Source organism: Lygodium microphyllum, chromosome 10 (genome assembly GCF_053477565.2).
Source record: "Lygodium microphyllum isolate KBCC chromosome 10, Lygodium_microphyllum_v1.1.10, whole genome shotgun sequence".
NCBI lineage: Eukaryota > Viridiplantae > Streptophyta > Polypodiopsida > Schizaeales > Lygodiaceae > Lygodium > Lygodium microphyllum.
Window position 1 is genome coordinate 28631961 of NC_141144.1, and position 17583 is coordinate 28649543.

Consider the following 17583-nt stretch of genomic DNA (forward strand, 5'->3'; position numbering starts at 1 on the left):
CTTCGCCTCTGAGGGCTTGGCTTCCTTTGCACGCCTGCTCTCTAATGTGCAGCGGGTTGCTCGGCAGTATGGGATCCATCATGCCTCTATTTGTCGGCGGCGTCGACATGCAGCGGAGGACTTACTGGCTTTGGTCCGTTCGCTGCTGGTGGACACCCCAGATGATGAATTTCTCCTGTCACTGGCGATGCGTTTGGCTCATCTTAGTCAAGTATTTCAGCTGAAATCTTATCAGCAGGCCAAGCTGCACAACTTGACTGACACATTGCAAGATAGTGCCTGTCAGACTCATAAGTTCTTTCGCGCCTTGCATGCTTCTCCTGCTCGAGAAAATATGACTAGACTCCAGGATTTAGAAGATCGCATGGTCACTGATCCGCAGACCATTGTCAATATGTGCAGAAATTATTTTGTGGATCTTCTTGGTTCTTCTCCGTCGCCTTCTAGCCAGGTTACGCATGCACGCTCGGTCTTCTATGATCTGGTCCGACAGCAGGTTCCACTTGATATGCAAGCTACTTTGGAGGCAGATATTTGCGAGGAGGAGGTTATGGATGTTTTGTTACACCTGCCTAAGGATAAAAGTCCTGGTTGGGATGGTCTCACTAATGAATTCTTTGAGAACTCGGCCACCCAGCTGGTGAAGCCATTAGCCGCTATGTTTCAGCAGGTTTGGGAAACAGGGATCATGCCTTCCTATTAGAAAGAAGGTCATATCAAACTGCTTCCAAAGGTTCCTTCGCCGTCAATGCTGCAACACTGGAGACCAATTTCTTTGATGGGTTCGATGTATAAAATCTTCTCCAAAGTGCTGGCGAATCGGCTTCACAAGCATCTCCCAGCTATTGTGCATCCTCTCCAATATGGTTTCGTTAAGGGCCGCAACATTCTGCATAATATCTTAAATGTGCAAATGGCTATTGACTATGCGAGGCATTCCAGTCAGGAAGTGGTATTGATTCAACTGGATTTGGAAAAGGCTTTTGACTATTTAGACTGGTCCTTCATTGCAGAACTCATGTCTGCTATGGGTTTTGGTACTCCGATGTCCCGATTGATCTACACCATTAGTGCTGCGGCTTCTTCACGAGTTATGCTCAATGGTGGGGTTACAGAGTCATTTGTCCTTGCACGCTCCGTCAGACAGGGTTGCTCTGAGTCCTCTCTTCTTTGCCCTGGAGACTCACCCGGTGCTTTCAATGTTATCTTCAATGGCAGCTTCTGCTCAGCTGGCCGGATTGTCTCTTCCTTTGGGACAGCACTTCATTAGCCAATCTCTGGCTGATGATAGCTTTATGATTTTGCGGGCGGACAAGGACAACATTCGCAAGGCATTAGATGTTTGGATGCTCTTTGGTCATGCTTCTGGTCTTCGCATCAATGCCTTCAAATCAGCCATACTCAATTGCACGGAGTCTGATTTATAGTCATTGGGTTGGCAGGGCCAGGTTGTTCCCCGTGGATCCATTGTCAGGCATCTTGGATACCCATTGGGGGTGGATGTGCGGCCAAAGGAGCTACTGGACTGGATTTCACAAAAACTGATAGCGAAGTTTATGTATTGGAAGACGCCAGTGTGGCCATTCCATGTCCGCCTCAAAGTGGCTCAGACAATTATGCTGCCAATGCTCACATATTTCTTGGCATTGCTGCCGTGGACTCCTACTACTTTGAAGGCTCTCACTCGCCCCATTCGTTTTATGTTATGGAAGGACTCATTGCTTTGGCATCGGGACTTTATATTAATGCTCAAAAATCTACACTGTTGTTCTTAGGGAGAGATAACCAGACATGTGGGTTATCCTACTGATGTGGATGTAGCTCCGTGTGCCTTGCTTGATTGGATGTCATCCCGTATTCATGATTGATTCATGTACTAGAAATCTCAAGGCTGGCCTCTTCATGTGAGACTTGAAGTTCCTCAATGCATCATAATCAGTATGATTTCGTTTTTTCTGCCATTGCTTCCTTGGACTCAAAAGTCTCTTTTGGAACTAGTTCAGCCTATCCAATTCATGTTGTGGAAAAAGAAAGAATCCTTTGGGCAGGTTGTGGATCGCTAGGGAGACGATGGCTGTAACGTAGGTAAAGGAGAGAACCTGAGAAGCCTGTTCTATATGGACGAACAAATGTCATGATATCCTCGAGGCACTCAAAAGTGCTAACAAATATGTCGGAAAGAATAAAGACATGGCTACCCTAGGAATGACACCATCAAGGACTGTCTATAACCCCAAATGAGCTATCCAGTCAAACTTGTCTCGCAGCAAATATTTATCAGCCCAATCCAACGACCTAGAGATAGCCAATACTTCTCCTTGTAGTGAATTCTCCTCCTTATCAGCTAATCAGATATATCATCAGATAGTGGAGGCCAAGAGATGGATCACTAGAAAGGCTAATAAATTATGGCATATTCGGGATAGCAAAGAGAAGCGGCACGAAAGATTCATCCAACTCTGGAAATCTAAGGTTCCTTATCAAGGTAAAGTGTTCACATGGAGGTTGCTTATTGGGGGGTCTTCCAACTGGGGATGTGTTGTGTGCTCACAAGATCTCTGTTGGTCATTGTATATTTTGCACTACATGTGATCAGACATTGCTTCATTTCTTTGTCTCTTGCCCTATTGCTCGATAGATTTGGAGTTTTGTTTCCTGTGTGTGGTCCTCTGTGACTCAGCACCAAATATCAGCTCGTTCGTGGATAATGGAAAAGATGACCTCCATGTCTACTTTGCATTCACATTATTCCTACCTCTTCCATTTTCTTAGAAGGACAGCCCTATGGCATATTTTCCGTACTCGGAATGCCTTTATTTTTTATTCAACATCGGGCATCCATGGTCATGTGGCTCATGTTCGTGGTTTAGTGTTATGGTAGATCTGCTCTATGGTGTCAGCTTATCTGGTTCTTCCTAAAATTGCTGCTCCCTGGCTGGATATTGTCCACTCCGCACCACCTGTCCTTTCTGTGTGATTTTTCTCTGTTAGAGCCTTGGTAGACGTTCATTTCTGTCTGTTTTTCTTTGCTGACCTCATGGTCTGATGTAAATATTTACTTCTTAATTCATTTATCTTCATGGAAAAAAAAAGAGGGTGTGAAAGGCTTGAGAGAGAGAGACAAAGGCTTAGGGGAGAGAGAAATAAGAAAGAAAGAAGGAAAAGAAAACAAAGAAGAAAGGAAAAAAGAAAGTTGTAAGCTTGAAGAAGAGTGGCCAGAAGGTGCCTATTTTTTCATACTAAATTGTACAACTACGCATTGTACGGTACTGTACGGATCAGTCCATACTGCATACAGAGACGACCCTGGCAATGGCAGCCTATTCTCTGATTGCTGCCTTCCTATATTTCCTTGCACAAGCTCCTTCCTTGCCCACCTTTTCAATCTTCCCTTCCCCTCAAGCACCGGATTGACTTGGCACCACAGTAGGATTTGGACCTGCACAAAGTCCAAGACACTACAGCCCATCAGATACAAGGAGTGGACAAAACCCACAAGTTAGCCCATCAAACGCACCCTCAGCCAATGTTTTCCTGCCTATCCCCTTTGCTCCAAATACAAAGCTTGCCCTCAGGAGCAAAATGGCCTTTGAGACATTGTCTTTGGCCTGCCCATTGGTTGGATATCACCCTCCTTTTAACAACCTAAAAGACACCATCCGAACAGCTCTCACTGGCACTCCAGTGAGGTTTGCTCAAGTGGTACCCTTGGGAAATAGATGCTTCCAGATATAGTTAAGCTCAACCGAGAAACTCGAGGAACCACTCACCACAAATACACTCAGTGTCATGTCTTCAGTTGCTTATTTTGATAGGGGATCAAGGGCAAGGAATATTCTTCTGTAGGAGATGGCACTGCCATCACCATCTCTTTCTCTGGCCTTGACGAGTAGTTCACTGCCTTGTCTCAGATGGGAATGCTGTTGGCAATGTTATCCACAGAGAGAGGACTTTTGCAGATGTGGTCTCAGACACACACCCACTTCCCCAATTTTAAAAAAAACCCGTTGGTTATTATCATCATCCTACTAGTCCCATTCACACCCTTCCTAAGGCGATTAGGATCCCATCCATTCATAGAGAATTGCTGCTACAGCCAGTCTCCTACTCAAGCCCTCCTGGGCAGTGCTTCACGTGTAGAATGATTGGGCATCTCAGAACAGTCTGTCCTAAGACATAGCTACCACAAACTTTTCTCCAAGACAAGGGAGGCAGCAAACCTCAGCCTCTTGGGAGGAGAGAGAGAAAGTGCCAAAGATGCTGCAATGCCAAACACCACAAGTTCACAGCACAGTTTGAGCAGTAGACTACGAGGATCCTTTCATGGAACATCACACACTTCAAAGGCCTCAACCTTATATCACATTTTTCTGATTATGCTTCCATTGTACAACACATGGCACACTCCATAGGTCTGAAGAGCAGATTCTATTTGCTCATTCCACAATTGCAAGCATTTATTAGATGGAAGTAATTCATAACAGCAACCATCATAATTATTTAGATAGCAACAATTTTGTATCAAGTGTGTATGCCTGTGTCACATTCACAAAAGTGTAATGTAATGCTGAACATAGCATGAAGAGCTTTAAATTTGAGATAAATAAATTGCATACCAAGAGAAATATGCATATACATACATGACAACCAACCATAAATATAAAGACAGTTCTATTATCTTCAGTTCTACACAGCATATATTAGTGCACAATAATGGTACAAATTCAATGAACAGTCATCATAGAGCGCTTTATAATATACTGTGGGAAAACCCATTTGTTACAAAGATTTTGGCAATGCATAATCCAATGGAGTACAGATCATAGTTATTGGAAACAGGGAAACAGAAAGAGAAACAGAAATGAAAATGGAAACAGACACAGTAATGGAAATAGAAACGGCAAAAATTTGGAGTTTTGGGGAGTTTCCAGTAACTACAGGGATGAGAAAGGCAGAAACAAGAATGGGAACAAACACTGAAATGGAAACATTGAAATGGCCAAAAAGTGGAGTTTTGGAGCATTTCCAGTAACTATGGTATGGATTATCGAGAATTGAATTATCATATCCAAAAAGGAATAATGAGATAGTGGTAGGGCATGTCTACAAGGCACGATGCAGACCAACAGTTGCTGAGGGGTCTTAATGAATAAAGAACACACTAAATAATTTCTAATGAAGAAAAGAACATTGATGACCTAAATATTACTGATATAATCAACATAAAACCTTTGTGGAAGTTTAATGATTGAGAAGTCTTGCGCATCATTCATGTGGCATTCAATGTAAAAAAGAGAAACAGTTTGGTGGGTACTAAATTAGAAGAATAGTATCAACCGCCTGGGTTACAATTAGTGCAGTTCAAACACTGGTAAACTTTCTGCAAGACAATCATAATCAACCCTTAAATATCACCTGCTTTCTTCCAGCATGTGTTAAGACGCCACCATATTTTAAAACCATCAAGGCCTCTGTTGGTCGTTCTTCTTCAGTTTCATCCTCCTCCTTTAGAACCCTAGCCCATTTAGTTGGCTTCAACTGAACCTTGCGGTAAATGCCAGAAAAATGTCCACCCTGTAAAAACAAAGGAAGAAACATGACACTAATACCAATCATGGTGACCTAGACACTTTTTAAATCCTTGATTAAAATAGACATAAACAGTCTGCTTTCAAAATACATGTTCAGCCTTCATATCAAGTAATATCAATAGGACATCTAAAGATCAGAGGAGCCAAGACTTGGAAGCTTAAGCCTATAAGAAACCTCATTTATTCTTTCAATCACTTTGAAGGGTCAAAGATGTCTCTTGTACAACTATAAATAGCCTTCAGTAGATAAAGGGTACTAGATGCTAACACAGTTGCTTTTGATTACCCCTTCAATTATCAACACCAAAGTGATTGAAATTTTCAACACCAAATTACCCCTTCAATTATCAACACCAAATTTTCCCAAAACCTTTGTACCTCTTCTGGTATCTCTTTAATTTATTCCAAAGAGAGTCAAGTGCACAAGATGATAACATTAAATACACTCCTGTTTTTTTTATCTCTAGAGTTCCCAGCAAATATTTCCCCTAGAGCTTAGAGGTCTTGGGATGCAACTTGCTGCCTTCGATAGTTCACAAATCCAGGAGCTCTTTCGCTTCCAATAGCAAAACACAGCATGAGCCATCCTACATATCTACACAATAGTCTCCAACACAGACAAATGTCCCAACCAGCATCCTGTGTAGGTCTAGCCAGCAGCAACATGTCGTGTTAGATCTCCACTACATAACACCACCAACATGCATACAACTACTGCCAAAACAATGCATTTTTTGGCCTGGATAGTCAGCAAAACCAAACCTTGGTGATGCAACACACCACATACCAGCACCACACTACAGCCAATTCCATTAATCTTTACACTCCAACACCTCCCAAGGCATCCATGACCGTCTCTTTTTAAGCTTGCAAATAATACGCCAACCAAAAAAGAAGGAAAACTTAAGCTTCTCCTTTTTAAAAGTACTATTCTTAATTTGAAAACCAAAACTGTAATTTATTACTTGCTTTATACAGACGAATATTAATTTTAATAAGAATTAGACTTCCTTGGCCTCATTTTGCCACATCATCACTACCACATTGGCATGCTATGTCATGATTGTCACATCATAATTTGAAACATTTTCACTTTATAGTCAAACAATGTCATGGACTGCTCTTTAACCAATGGAAATTTTTATCTATAGATTCCAAATCTAAAAAAGACCATAATCCCTAACATAGCTACTGTTAAAACTACGAAGTACTTTGTCCACCAAATAACCCTTTATCATTGCCAACCTCTTTTACTGCTTATTTGATCCCACATTAGGTCTACATCCTAATACACTAGGATTAGGGCCTATACACAAAGATAGTGAATGATAACAATTTTTCAAAATTACTTACGGTTGTTAGAACAACTTTGGATAGATGAACTTTTACCAAATTTCAGTAAAAAACATTGAGCCTTTTTAATGGTCAAATGTATTTATTTCTTCCTTTTTTCCGAATAAAGTATGGCTAATTATATTACTCAAAAAAAACATAGCAAAGCAGAAGTGCTCAACAATCTAGCTAGAGCTAAATGCAAGTCAAATCACATATGAAAAAGGCCTCTTAGGGCAGTCTAGGCAGAGTGGGGGGAAGAACCCATAGTGCACAAGTGTAACACGATCAGGTTTTGCCTTTATGTAACGTGAAAAATAGGTTATGGTAACTCTATGTGTGAATAAATTCTTACCAAACTTCCCACCAATACCACAAGCCGGCCTAAAGTTCCTCCAACTAGCTCCACCAAAGTGGCATATGATAAAAGGCTCTCCACTAATGTCACCTACCAATGGGCCTTCAAGATATGCCCTCCAAGCCCACTTGCAACCAGTCTTCCTTTAGTCAATGGGTGGTATTTTCCTAATTACAACTTAATTATAGCACTTAGCATTTATTGCAAAACTGAAAATACAAATTTAGCTGCTATCTTTGGACAATGGACACCTCGTTAGCCCCAAAATTGGCACCCCTTTCAATATTTCTTTAGCTTTATTGAAGTAGAAGTTGATTTACAATGGGATTCTCCCAATCATCCTTCGCAATCTGAACTCCCCTTGCTGTCCAAAGTGACCAAGAGATCTTCAATCTAACTTGCCCTTTGTTTCATGCAATCAATTGGCCTTCACCTACTTCAAGAAGAGTAGAAATGCCCCAAATTTGATGGCTGGCTGGTCCTCCACCTAATTTCAGCTGAAAATCATCTTCAGCCAGGTCTTGGAGTCTTCAATGTCTGCACGCTTCCCGAGGCAGCTGTTAAACCTAATTTTTGCTGTAAAGTAGGGTTCACAAAAGAGAAAACTAAAATTCCTCGGGTTCCAAGGGTCAAAATGCTGAGATCTTTGAAGCAAGGCTATGAAATGGCTAGGAAATAAGAGAGAATGCTGAGAGAGAACTCAAAGTTATATCAAGAGAAATGCAATAAATGTTGTTGCCAGCACCAACTCCAGCTCCTCATGATGTGTTTTCAAAAGCCTAAAAAAATAGTTTGACTAGCCAGTAAATAAATTGGCTAGGCCACTTCATCTCCTGAGTGTCCATTTCCACTTTTCACCATCAAATCAGTGCTAAATATCATTAAACACACATCTCCAGTGTCACCAATTGACACTTATGCCTAGATAAATGACTTAGGTCAATAATTGGAAACAAATACCACCTAGTATCTATGCGACACAATCAACTGCAACTTTGCCCTTTGACATCCGTTGATTCCAATTGGCTAGGCCACTTCATCTTCTGGGTGTCTATGTGCCAATTTTGACCATCAGATCGATGTTAAATACAATTAAATGCCACATCTCTGGTATCACCAATTGACACTTATGGCCAAATAAATGACTTGGGCCAATAACTAGCACCGTATACCACTTAGTATCCATGCGACATAACTAACTGCAACTTTGCCCTTTGACATCCATTGATTCCCTGGGGTCCCGAGCTCATTACTTTGCACTAACCTTAGTTGCACCTCACATGTGCAACATTTACTTAAACATGTGATTAAAAATTAATTCACATGTTAAGTGGGGCTTACAAAAATGCATGTCCTCATGACACCTGCAATCTACAATAACACTACTCAATGATGAAGCTCATGTCATACATCTCCACCTCATAGAGTAGGTGGCACCCATCGTTGGCTAATTGCCAACAAGAATCTCCCGAGATAATGGACCCAACACTAAGCTCTCCTTGTTGATGAAGCATCCTACAAACTCCTCTCAAAACCAATTGTGGAGCCTCAATGATCATAGAGAGTGCTATGAGGTCTCCAACTGCTATATGGGCAAGGTCAAAAACCTCTTGATTGGTTGTCAAATTGTTTCATTGGTTGCACTTGAATCACTTTACTACTTGCTCACAATTCATTTATTGCCACCCTCAGATCCAAAAGAAAAATCCATTAGTAGTAAGATGGTGTAGATATGGAGGTAGAAATTACTTTACATAGTATTTGGAGCTTTTCTTGGAGATGAGTGTACAATTTAGACTTTAACATGGAGAGAGAAGGGAAGAGAGACGGAGAAAGGAAGAAAAAATCTGCCCTGAACTCAAAAGAATGTTGTCACGGGATGACACAAAGTGCTGAAATCTGCAAGACAAGGTGGCTGCCAATGAACTAGAGCAGCTCTAAACAGCTGATCATGACAAAAACCGGCCAACTGCTGCAAAAGGATGGCCTAAGTCTGGCATCCCTTCATCTGGTTATGAATGTACTGTAGGGAATCCTGATTACCAGCAAGTAAACAGCCACCACAATGTGAATGTAGCCCCTAGTCACACTGAACACACTACAATTGCATACCAGTGCTTCATATGAAATGTTTAGGTGCTAAGCAATGAAAAACAAAGCAAAGCTAATGTAACAATAAGATGCAATGGAAGATAATAAATACATGAATAACAAGGAAATAAATGTGTGTCTTAGAGGATAAAAGAAAAGCCTTAAGGTAAGTAACCTATGGGCTGGACTCAATACCCTAATGAGCAAAGAGTAGAAATCGCTAGACTAATCTAGTGTACCCTAAGGAACCTGAACAATGCAATCCTAAGCATGCTATGTGCGGCCATCAGCATGCATGTTTGTCGATAAGTCTCTCCCAAGGAAACTCACGACAAGGGGGGAATTTTGATCTCATTGTACCACATCAAGAGCCATTGTATGAGAGTGGTTACATGAGCTTGTGGTATGAAGTCTAATGTACCTAGTGTGCAAGAGCAATCACCAAAACCTTCCAATGTCTTGAAAGGTAAGGGATAAGGGGCATAGCAGCCAGAAACGTCAGAAATGTTTAGAAACGAAACGTCAGAAACGTGTTTCGTAAGTTTCTTTCAAGAGGGGGTAAAATAAGAAACGCGGGTTTTTTTTAATGGGGATTTTTAATAGCTTTGACTAGGGAAAGAGGTTCTAAACCTCTATGGAACTCTCTCTTAAACAAAGAACGGCTAATTGAGGTTGAGTGATAATAGAGTCAATTGAGAATAACACATGATACGTTATATATCCATGATCCATTATTGACTTGTCACTTATGTCAAAGTTACAAGCCATACTATGGTTTAGAACTCAAACATTATGATTCATATATATCATACAAAGAAAACTAAAATTAATATGTAAATAACCTATCTATAATATGGATTGAGTCAAGTTGCAACATCATGATTCTCATTTCAAAACAAACTCACTGAGTCATTACACATCATCATCATCATGTTTAACATTGCCCATTAGTTTTTGTCAAAAAAACCATGTTTTGTATTCCAACTCACCAAAAAAAAAAAAAAGTTAAAAACCCCTACGTTTTTTACTCTCAGAAACGTTTCGTACTTTAAGAAACATTTCATAAGTTTCAAATTCAAAGAAACACGTTTCTTAGCTGCTATGCTAAGGGGATTGTCCATATGCCACATCAAGTGGTGTCCCATTAAGGTGGATGGATACCATGAGGAACAAGAGTAGTAGTTGTAGATGCTTGAGGAAAACCTTCTCTCTATTGTCTAGCATGAGTCCACTAGTGGGTACAATCGCGATCTAGTGAGGAGATAAAGTTGGAAGACCCTAGGCCTTGGTATCACAATCCTCACCTACATGACTCCAGCATTGGCACTAAGTGCAAAACCTATTCACCTTTTTGTGGACTTGGTCATGAAGCCTTGCATAATGCAAGAGTTGGCATTCCGAGTCCTACAAAGTTGGTAGTCAAGGCAACAAAATGACTTGCTAGCAGTTGCATGAAGTTGAGGTATTTTGGGATAGCTTGTTTACAAATAGGGTTACATGATCTTTGTATGACTTCAATGTGGATGCTAACATTAGAGCATTGAAATGACTTTTCTCTTTTTCTTCTTTTCTGGATGTTTTGAGGGGTGGTGTCTGTGTGTGTTTTGAGGGGGGGGGGGGGGGGGGGGTGGAGGGGGGGTTTTTTGGTTTTAGAAACCCTTCACCCGCAGTTTGCGTTTAGGGTTTACAGCCCCAAAAAGGGGCGCCATCCTAGACTGACTGTGCCTATTTATAGGCCACTCTCTCATTCATTCCTCACGTCTAATTCATTCAGTCCGTCACCTCTCTCTTTTTCTTCTTTTCTGGGTGTTTTGAGGGGTGGTGTCTGTGTGTGTTTTGGGAGGAGGGAGGGGCGAGGGGGCAATTAGAAGCCATAGAAAAGGTGAAGGAATGGGTGAGGGAGGCTCAACAGCACCTCAAGGATGTTGAACCCATTACGGAGGACGAGATTGATGACCTCTCCAGCATAAGCACGCCAATATCACCGCCCCAACCTAAGTCTGCCGAGGCTACTATGCCACAAGCAGTGCCATCGAGGCCAAGCCTAGACGCAACAGACCCGCAGATCAGCCGCGGCCTTTGGCCCGGAGAGTCTGGGCTAAGGGAAGGACAAGTGTTTAGCAATCTCCTGACCACACTAGTAACCACCCCTGTAACGTTTGGCCTGGGAGATCTGCTTAAGCAGCACCCTGCCCTATGGCAGAACTTCAAGCAGTGGGTCGAGAGACCGCAAGAGCAGGCCCCAGCAAATCCTCAAGACCAGGATGCGGAAACACACTTGCCAAGTTTGACGCTACACTCCCGGCCTAAATCCTTGCACGTCAACGCTTTCTGGGAGGGCTCGGAGATGCACGCAGTCCTGCCGGTCCTAGCCCTGGGAGACGCAACGAGGAAGGGGATTGTAGACACAGGAGCTAGGGTTAGTGTGCTTAGCCACGCAGTGCTACAGACGTGGGAAACCCGCCTGTCGAAGCTGCTCGGTTTAATGTCACGCTAGCAAACGGTATGCGAGTGAAGCCATTCGGGGTCTTGAAGAATTGGCCAGTGAAGATTGCAGGAATCCAGTTCTCTGTCGACTTTATAGTCATGAAGGGAGTGGACTATGATATCTTATTGGGTCGACCCTGGATGCGCAATGCTAGAGTTATCGAAGACTGGGGTAACAACCTGATCTTCCTTGGCAACCGAACTAACGCTGTGAGAATAGAGATGGACACTTGGAAGACCTCGCCAGTCGACCTAGACGCCATCTCTACTCTGCTCAAGGGAAACACTCAGGACAAGGAACCCTATGGGTCCTTAACTAAGTATATCCCATGCCCAGAGGACGAGCAGGATTGAATGCACGTTCTCGCTACACTTGACCTGCCGTTCTCAGACCATAAGGCGTACGAGCAGGCCGTCAAAACAATTGCCAAGCCAAAAGAAACACTCCCTACACCTGTCTACATGATGGCAGCAAGCCTCCATGAAGGGCCTAAGCCTGTCATCTTCCAAGTGCCTACCAACAAGAGGGAACTCCAGGGAATACTGGAGCACTTAACGGACCGACTGGCAGGCAACGCAGCCGCCAATCTCAAGCCTCTCCAGGACCTCTTGAAAGAGTCCGAGTGGAAGTGGACCAGGGTACATGAACTAAACCTCAGGTATAACTGGGCTTTGGTTCCCGACCAACAAGACGAGGCAGAACAAGCCTTGGGAGACGATGAGCAGTCGAGCAATAAAGATTCCTGTGATGAATACGAAGATTGCCAATCCTTCGATGATGAAAGTGAGGGTGAGGTAGATACCATACAATACGACACTGAAGGGCGAGAAATTGAGCAAATCCGGGCAGATGCTAAGCCGCAGAAGAGACAGGCCCTTAGAGTGGACCAAGGAGTTATGTGTACGAAATGTGATCGTGCTTGGTTGGAACGGATGGGAGCAGTGGACCTTGAGCAAGCCGGCCTAGCCCAATCAGGAACGGCAGCACTGCTTAGAACCGAATCGCCATCTGAACTGCGGCCACCGGGGGGAGACCACCTTCTCTAGTGAAAATGGGGGGTCTAACTCTAAATCGGAAGTCACTTCGGAAAATGACCCAGAAATCCCTAGGCCACCCATGACCAGACGCACCAAGGGGGACTTACCTGTCCACCTGAGGCGCAGACGGTTGCGGCAGGATGAGGCAGAGCGTCCCAAGGATGCACGATCAGAGGAACAAAGGAAGCCGCAAGACCTCCCTAAACGTTTCTCTATATTCAAACGAGGGGACAGGGTAGTGGTTCTGCTAAGTGCCAAACGCCAAGGGCAAACCAGCGAACCAATCGAAGGGCCAGCCAAGGTAAAGGAGGTAAACCTAGCCCTGGAAGGGGAAGTACCCCGACCAATGTTCATTGCCGAGAACTTGACCACGGAAGAAGAGTCCAGTCTTGTCACTCTTCTGCGGGAGTACCGGGACGTATTTGCTTGGTCCTTAGAAGAGCTACGAGGGGTAGATCCGAGTGTTGTGACTCACAACATACCCATGACGACGGATGCAATGCCGGTCAAGCAGCGACCATACCCCATGAATCCAAAGCACGCTCATGCTGTCAAGGAGGAAATCGACAAGCTGATGAGAGCTGGATTCATTTACGAAATTGAGCACACAGACTGGGTGTCACCCATAGTCATTGTGATGAAGAAAAAAGGCAAGATTCGAGTGTGCGTCAATTACAAGAAGGTGAACGCCGCTACAAAGAGAGACAACTACCCCTTATCGTACACCGAGCACATGCTTGAGAGAGTGGCAGGTAAGGAAGCCTACAGTTTCCTGGATGGCTTCTCGAGGTACAATCACGTGCAAGTGCATCCTGCATACAGGCACAAGACCGCTTTCGCCACTGAGTGGGGCGTCTTTGCGTACGTAGTCATGCCCTTCGGGCTAACCATTGCCCCCGCCACCTTTCAACGCCTCATGTGCACCATATTCAAGGACATGCTTCGCAAGGAGTTAGAGGTCTTTGTCGATGACCTGTGTGTCCATTCAACCTGGATCGAACATCTAGACAAACTCCGCGCGGTCTTTGAACGGTTTCGCTTGTACCGTCTCTCCCTGAACCCCTTGAAATGTCAGTTTTGGATGAAGCACAGATGCATCTTGGGACACGTGGTGTCCAAGAATAGCATTGCCACGGACTTCTCGAAGGTCAAAGTTATCGTGGACCTTCCACCCCCAGGTAATTACAGGGGAGTTCAATGCTTCTTAGGTCACACAGGATACTATCGGCGGTTTGTACTAAACTACGCGCTGATCGCTAGGCCATTGTACAAACTGCTAATTGTCTTCGAGTGGACTGAAGCATGCCAACGGGCGTACGAAGAATTAAAAAAAGCCCTAACAACGGCACCTATTCTACGAGCCCCAGACTGGACCATTACTTTCCACGTACACATTGACACCTCTAAATTTGCCGTGGGAGCAGTGTTGTGCCAACCTGGTGAGCATAACCTAGATTACCCAGTGAGTTTTGCTAGCAGGCAACTCACTGAGACGGAGATGAATTATTCGACAACGGAAAGGGAGGGATTAGCCATGGTGTTCGCCGTGAAGAAGTTCCGGCATTACCTACTGGCCACCCCCTTCACCTTCTTCGTAGACCATCAAGCCCTGCTCTATTTAGTGAACAAACCTTGTGCTACAGCACGTATAGCTCAATGGCTTCTCCTGCTCCTAGAGTTCGACTTCTCAGTGGTGGTGCCGAAGGGAAAACAACATTACATGGCTGATCATCTGTCCCGTATACCCACAGGAGAAGCCGCTGGACAAGGCATCATGGACGAGTTACCGGACAGCCACTTATTCCATATGTCCAGAGAGGGAGGCCTATTCAGGGCCGATCTGACACCATACTGGGCAGACGACATAGTCCAAGTGCTCGAGCATGGGCTGCCCGAACGACCAATAGAACGGGCACGGCTTAGGCGCTTAATCCTGAAAATCCAACCCTACCAGCTGATTGCAGGCCAGCTCTATAGGCTGGGGCAAGACGGATTGTTACGTAAATGCGTATGTGAGCATGAGATGCACGATGTGCTCTCAGAGGCGCACAACGGTATTGCAGGACACTTTAGCGGGGACACTACAGCACGGAAGGTGCTGCAGTCCCAGCTATGGTAGCCCACACTCTTCCGCGATGCCACACAATTCGTCAAGCATTGTGATGAGTGCCAATGGACAAAAGTCCTGGTTCGTAAAGATCAGATGGAGTTAACCCCGGTTATTGCTCGCCAACCCTTCGAAAAATGGGGGATTGACTTCATAGGACCCATCAGCCCCGCGGCACAATACTCACAAGCCAGGTACATCGTGGTAGCCACGGATTACCTCACCAAATGGGCAAAGGCGAGAGCCACGCGGAGAAACGACGCTAGGACGACTGCCAAGTTCTTATGGGAGCAAGTAATCTCGCGTTTTGGTTGCCCCATCGAACTAGTCAGCGACCAGGGAACGCACTTCATCAACGAAGTGATAGCCCATCTCTTATCCACCTTGGATCGTGGAGCTACCGGAGTGCAAGAGAGAGGAGGGTACTCGATCGAGCATCAAGGTAAGCTCACTGCATTCGTAGGATCGACGGCGCATCGGCTAGGTGAGAGATAGCCATTAAAGCTCGCTTAGAACGCTTGAATCAATAAGCGGTCCGTGGGTCTTGGCGGTTGAGCGAAAGCTCCCACAAAGTGGAACAAGCAAAAGCCACATACCCTCTCTGATCCGCATAGCATCCTAGCTTCCGCAACACTGCATTTTCGCCATCCACAGGGGCCACACCTGTCAAATAAGCAAGCTGGTCCGAACAAAGCTCTCTATTATCCATGACCACTCACAACTTATCCTCGCAATTACTCATACCTAACACCCTATAAAAGGGAGTCACAACAGTAATAAGGGCACAGACTTTCTACCAAAAGTGCATTTTGAGGCACAAGCACTGCATGGCTTTTGGCCTCCTCTATCTCATGTTCATCATCCCACTCATTCCATAGAGTGGACACCACTGTCTACTGTCATAAGACGGACCACACCTCATAAAGGCACTCGAGCAATAATCACATGTAAGAAAACCGAGTCAAAGAAGACTTTTTCAATTCAACTCCAATGTGCTATGCTCATGATACATCGCAAACACCTTTACCTTTACTGTAAAAAAGGTGACAACTAATGTAGCTTTACAAACCACCCTCTTCATCCACTTGAGCTTCTCAATGTCCTCCATGAGAGAGTCCAAACAATGACTTGCACATGGAGTCCACACAATCGTGGAAAACTCCGCCTCAAGCAAATGGCCCATGCACCGACAATTCGATGTATTGTCTGTAAAAACTTGCACCACATTCAAGGGGCCCACCTACAATCACAAATTATAAGTAACAATGCTTGGAGGTTAGAGAGAGAAAGAGAGAGTTGAGCCTTTCAAGATTCAAGAATGAAGAGACATGAGGGCTGGAGGGAAAGAGAAAATCAAGATAGATATCAGAGAAAATAGAGAGATAGATCGTTATGCATAAATTATAGTGAAAGAAAGTGAAATAAATTTAAAAGGAAATGTATACCTCAATGATACCTTGTCAAATGTGGCAATACATGAATCTACGGCCTGCAAAAATTAAGTGCCAAGTGGACATGAGACGAGTACGTTGAAGATGCTTCGTTTTTTACGAGCACTCCATCCGTCGGTGAGAATAGAGCAACCATATTTTATCCATATGGCCCAAATAGGATCAAGGACTCTATCAATCCTCTCGTCTTCATCAATCTTTTTTGTCTTCATGTTGTTGTATGTGACACCGATCCATCCTTCAAATGGACCCACATTGGCAATGGCTTTTACCATCTTCTTTTATTGCTCTTGCTTTAGGACATTGAATGCAAGATTACACTCAATCACCGAGAGTGCAATTTCATCTACCTTTTTGACACGACAATCTGCAATTGCATGTCCTTTCTTCGTGCAATAGAAACACACTCCTTGAAACTTTTTCTTACCACAATGTCTGCAAGTCGTTGCCTTTCTCTAAGAAAGGCAACCAATCCACACACCTGACAAGGATCCTGAGACAGAGAGGATTGTCTCTCCAGTGCCGCATGAGCCTCCATTCTTTGTCTTTTACCGGAGCTCAATGCGGATGTAGAGCCCCCACCACCAATGGTAGAGGTCTCTCCCATATCGGTTGAAGATAAGTCCACATTCAATGCTTCCTCATTCATAGGCATAGGAGTTGCACCACTTCCTCCTCCTCTTGTGGATCTCCCTCTCATCTTGGCGAGAATCTCATTTGCGATGTTTTGCAAGATTTCCTTGGATGGAGCAATTTGCCCCCTCGTCTTGGAAAGATATTGGAGAAGCCAGGTTGCACCACTTGTATAGCGCTTCCTACAATACTTGCATATCCAATGGTGGGAGTTGCACTTCCTGCAATACTTTGTGGCCCAGGGGAGAGTGAGAGAGAGAGGGAGAGTGAGATGCTTGAATCTTGACTCTTGAAACTTGAAAGGGAGAGAGAGGGTTGGGGTAAACTTTAAAGTTAAAAGAGCAAAAGCGAGAGAGGGGATGGGAGAGCCTTGAGCCTTGAGATTTGATAGGGTGCGCGAAAGAGGAGAGAGTGAGAGGCTAGAGCTTCACAAATCACAAATCAATTCAAGATTCGAGAGAGGTAGATGAGAATGGCAAATGCCTGCTGAATTGG

At 44.2% G+C, this 17583-nt stretch overlaps 1 protein-coding gene across 2 annotated transcripts in view; it reads right to left on the bottom strand.

Moving 5' to 3' along the window:
* The window catches only part of LOC148029832 (inositol hexakisphosphate and diphosphoinositol-pentakisphosphate kinase VIP2-like), a 269020-nt gene that overhangs the window by 161192 nt on the left and 90245 nt on the right, over positions 1-17583 (bottom strand). For both annotated transcript variants that reach the window (XM_087686139.1, XM_087686140.1), the window contains one exon: positions 5416-5574. In XM_087686139.1, coding sequence (XP_087542265.1) covers positions 5416-5574 — 159 coding nt within the window. The remainder of the gene's footprint in view (positions 1-5415; positions 5575-17583) is intronic.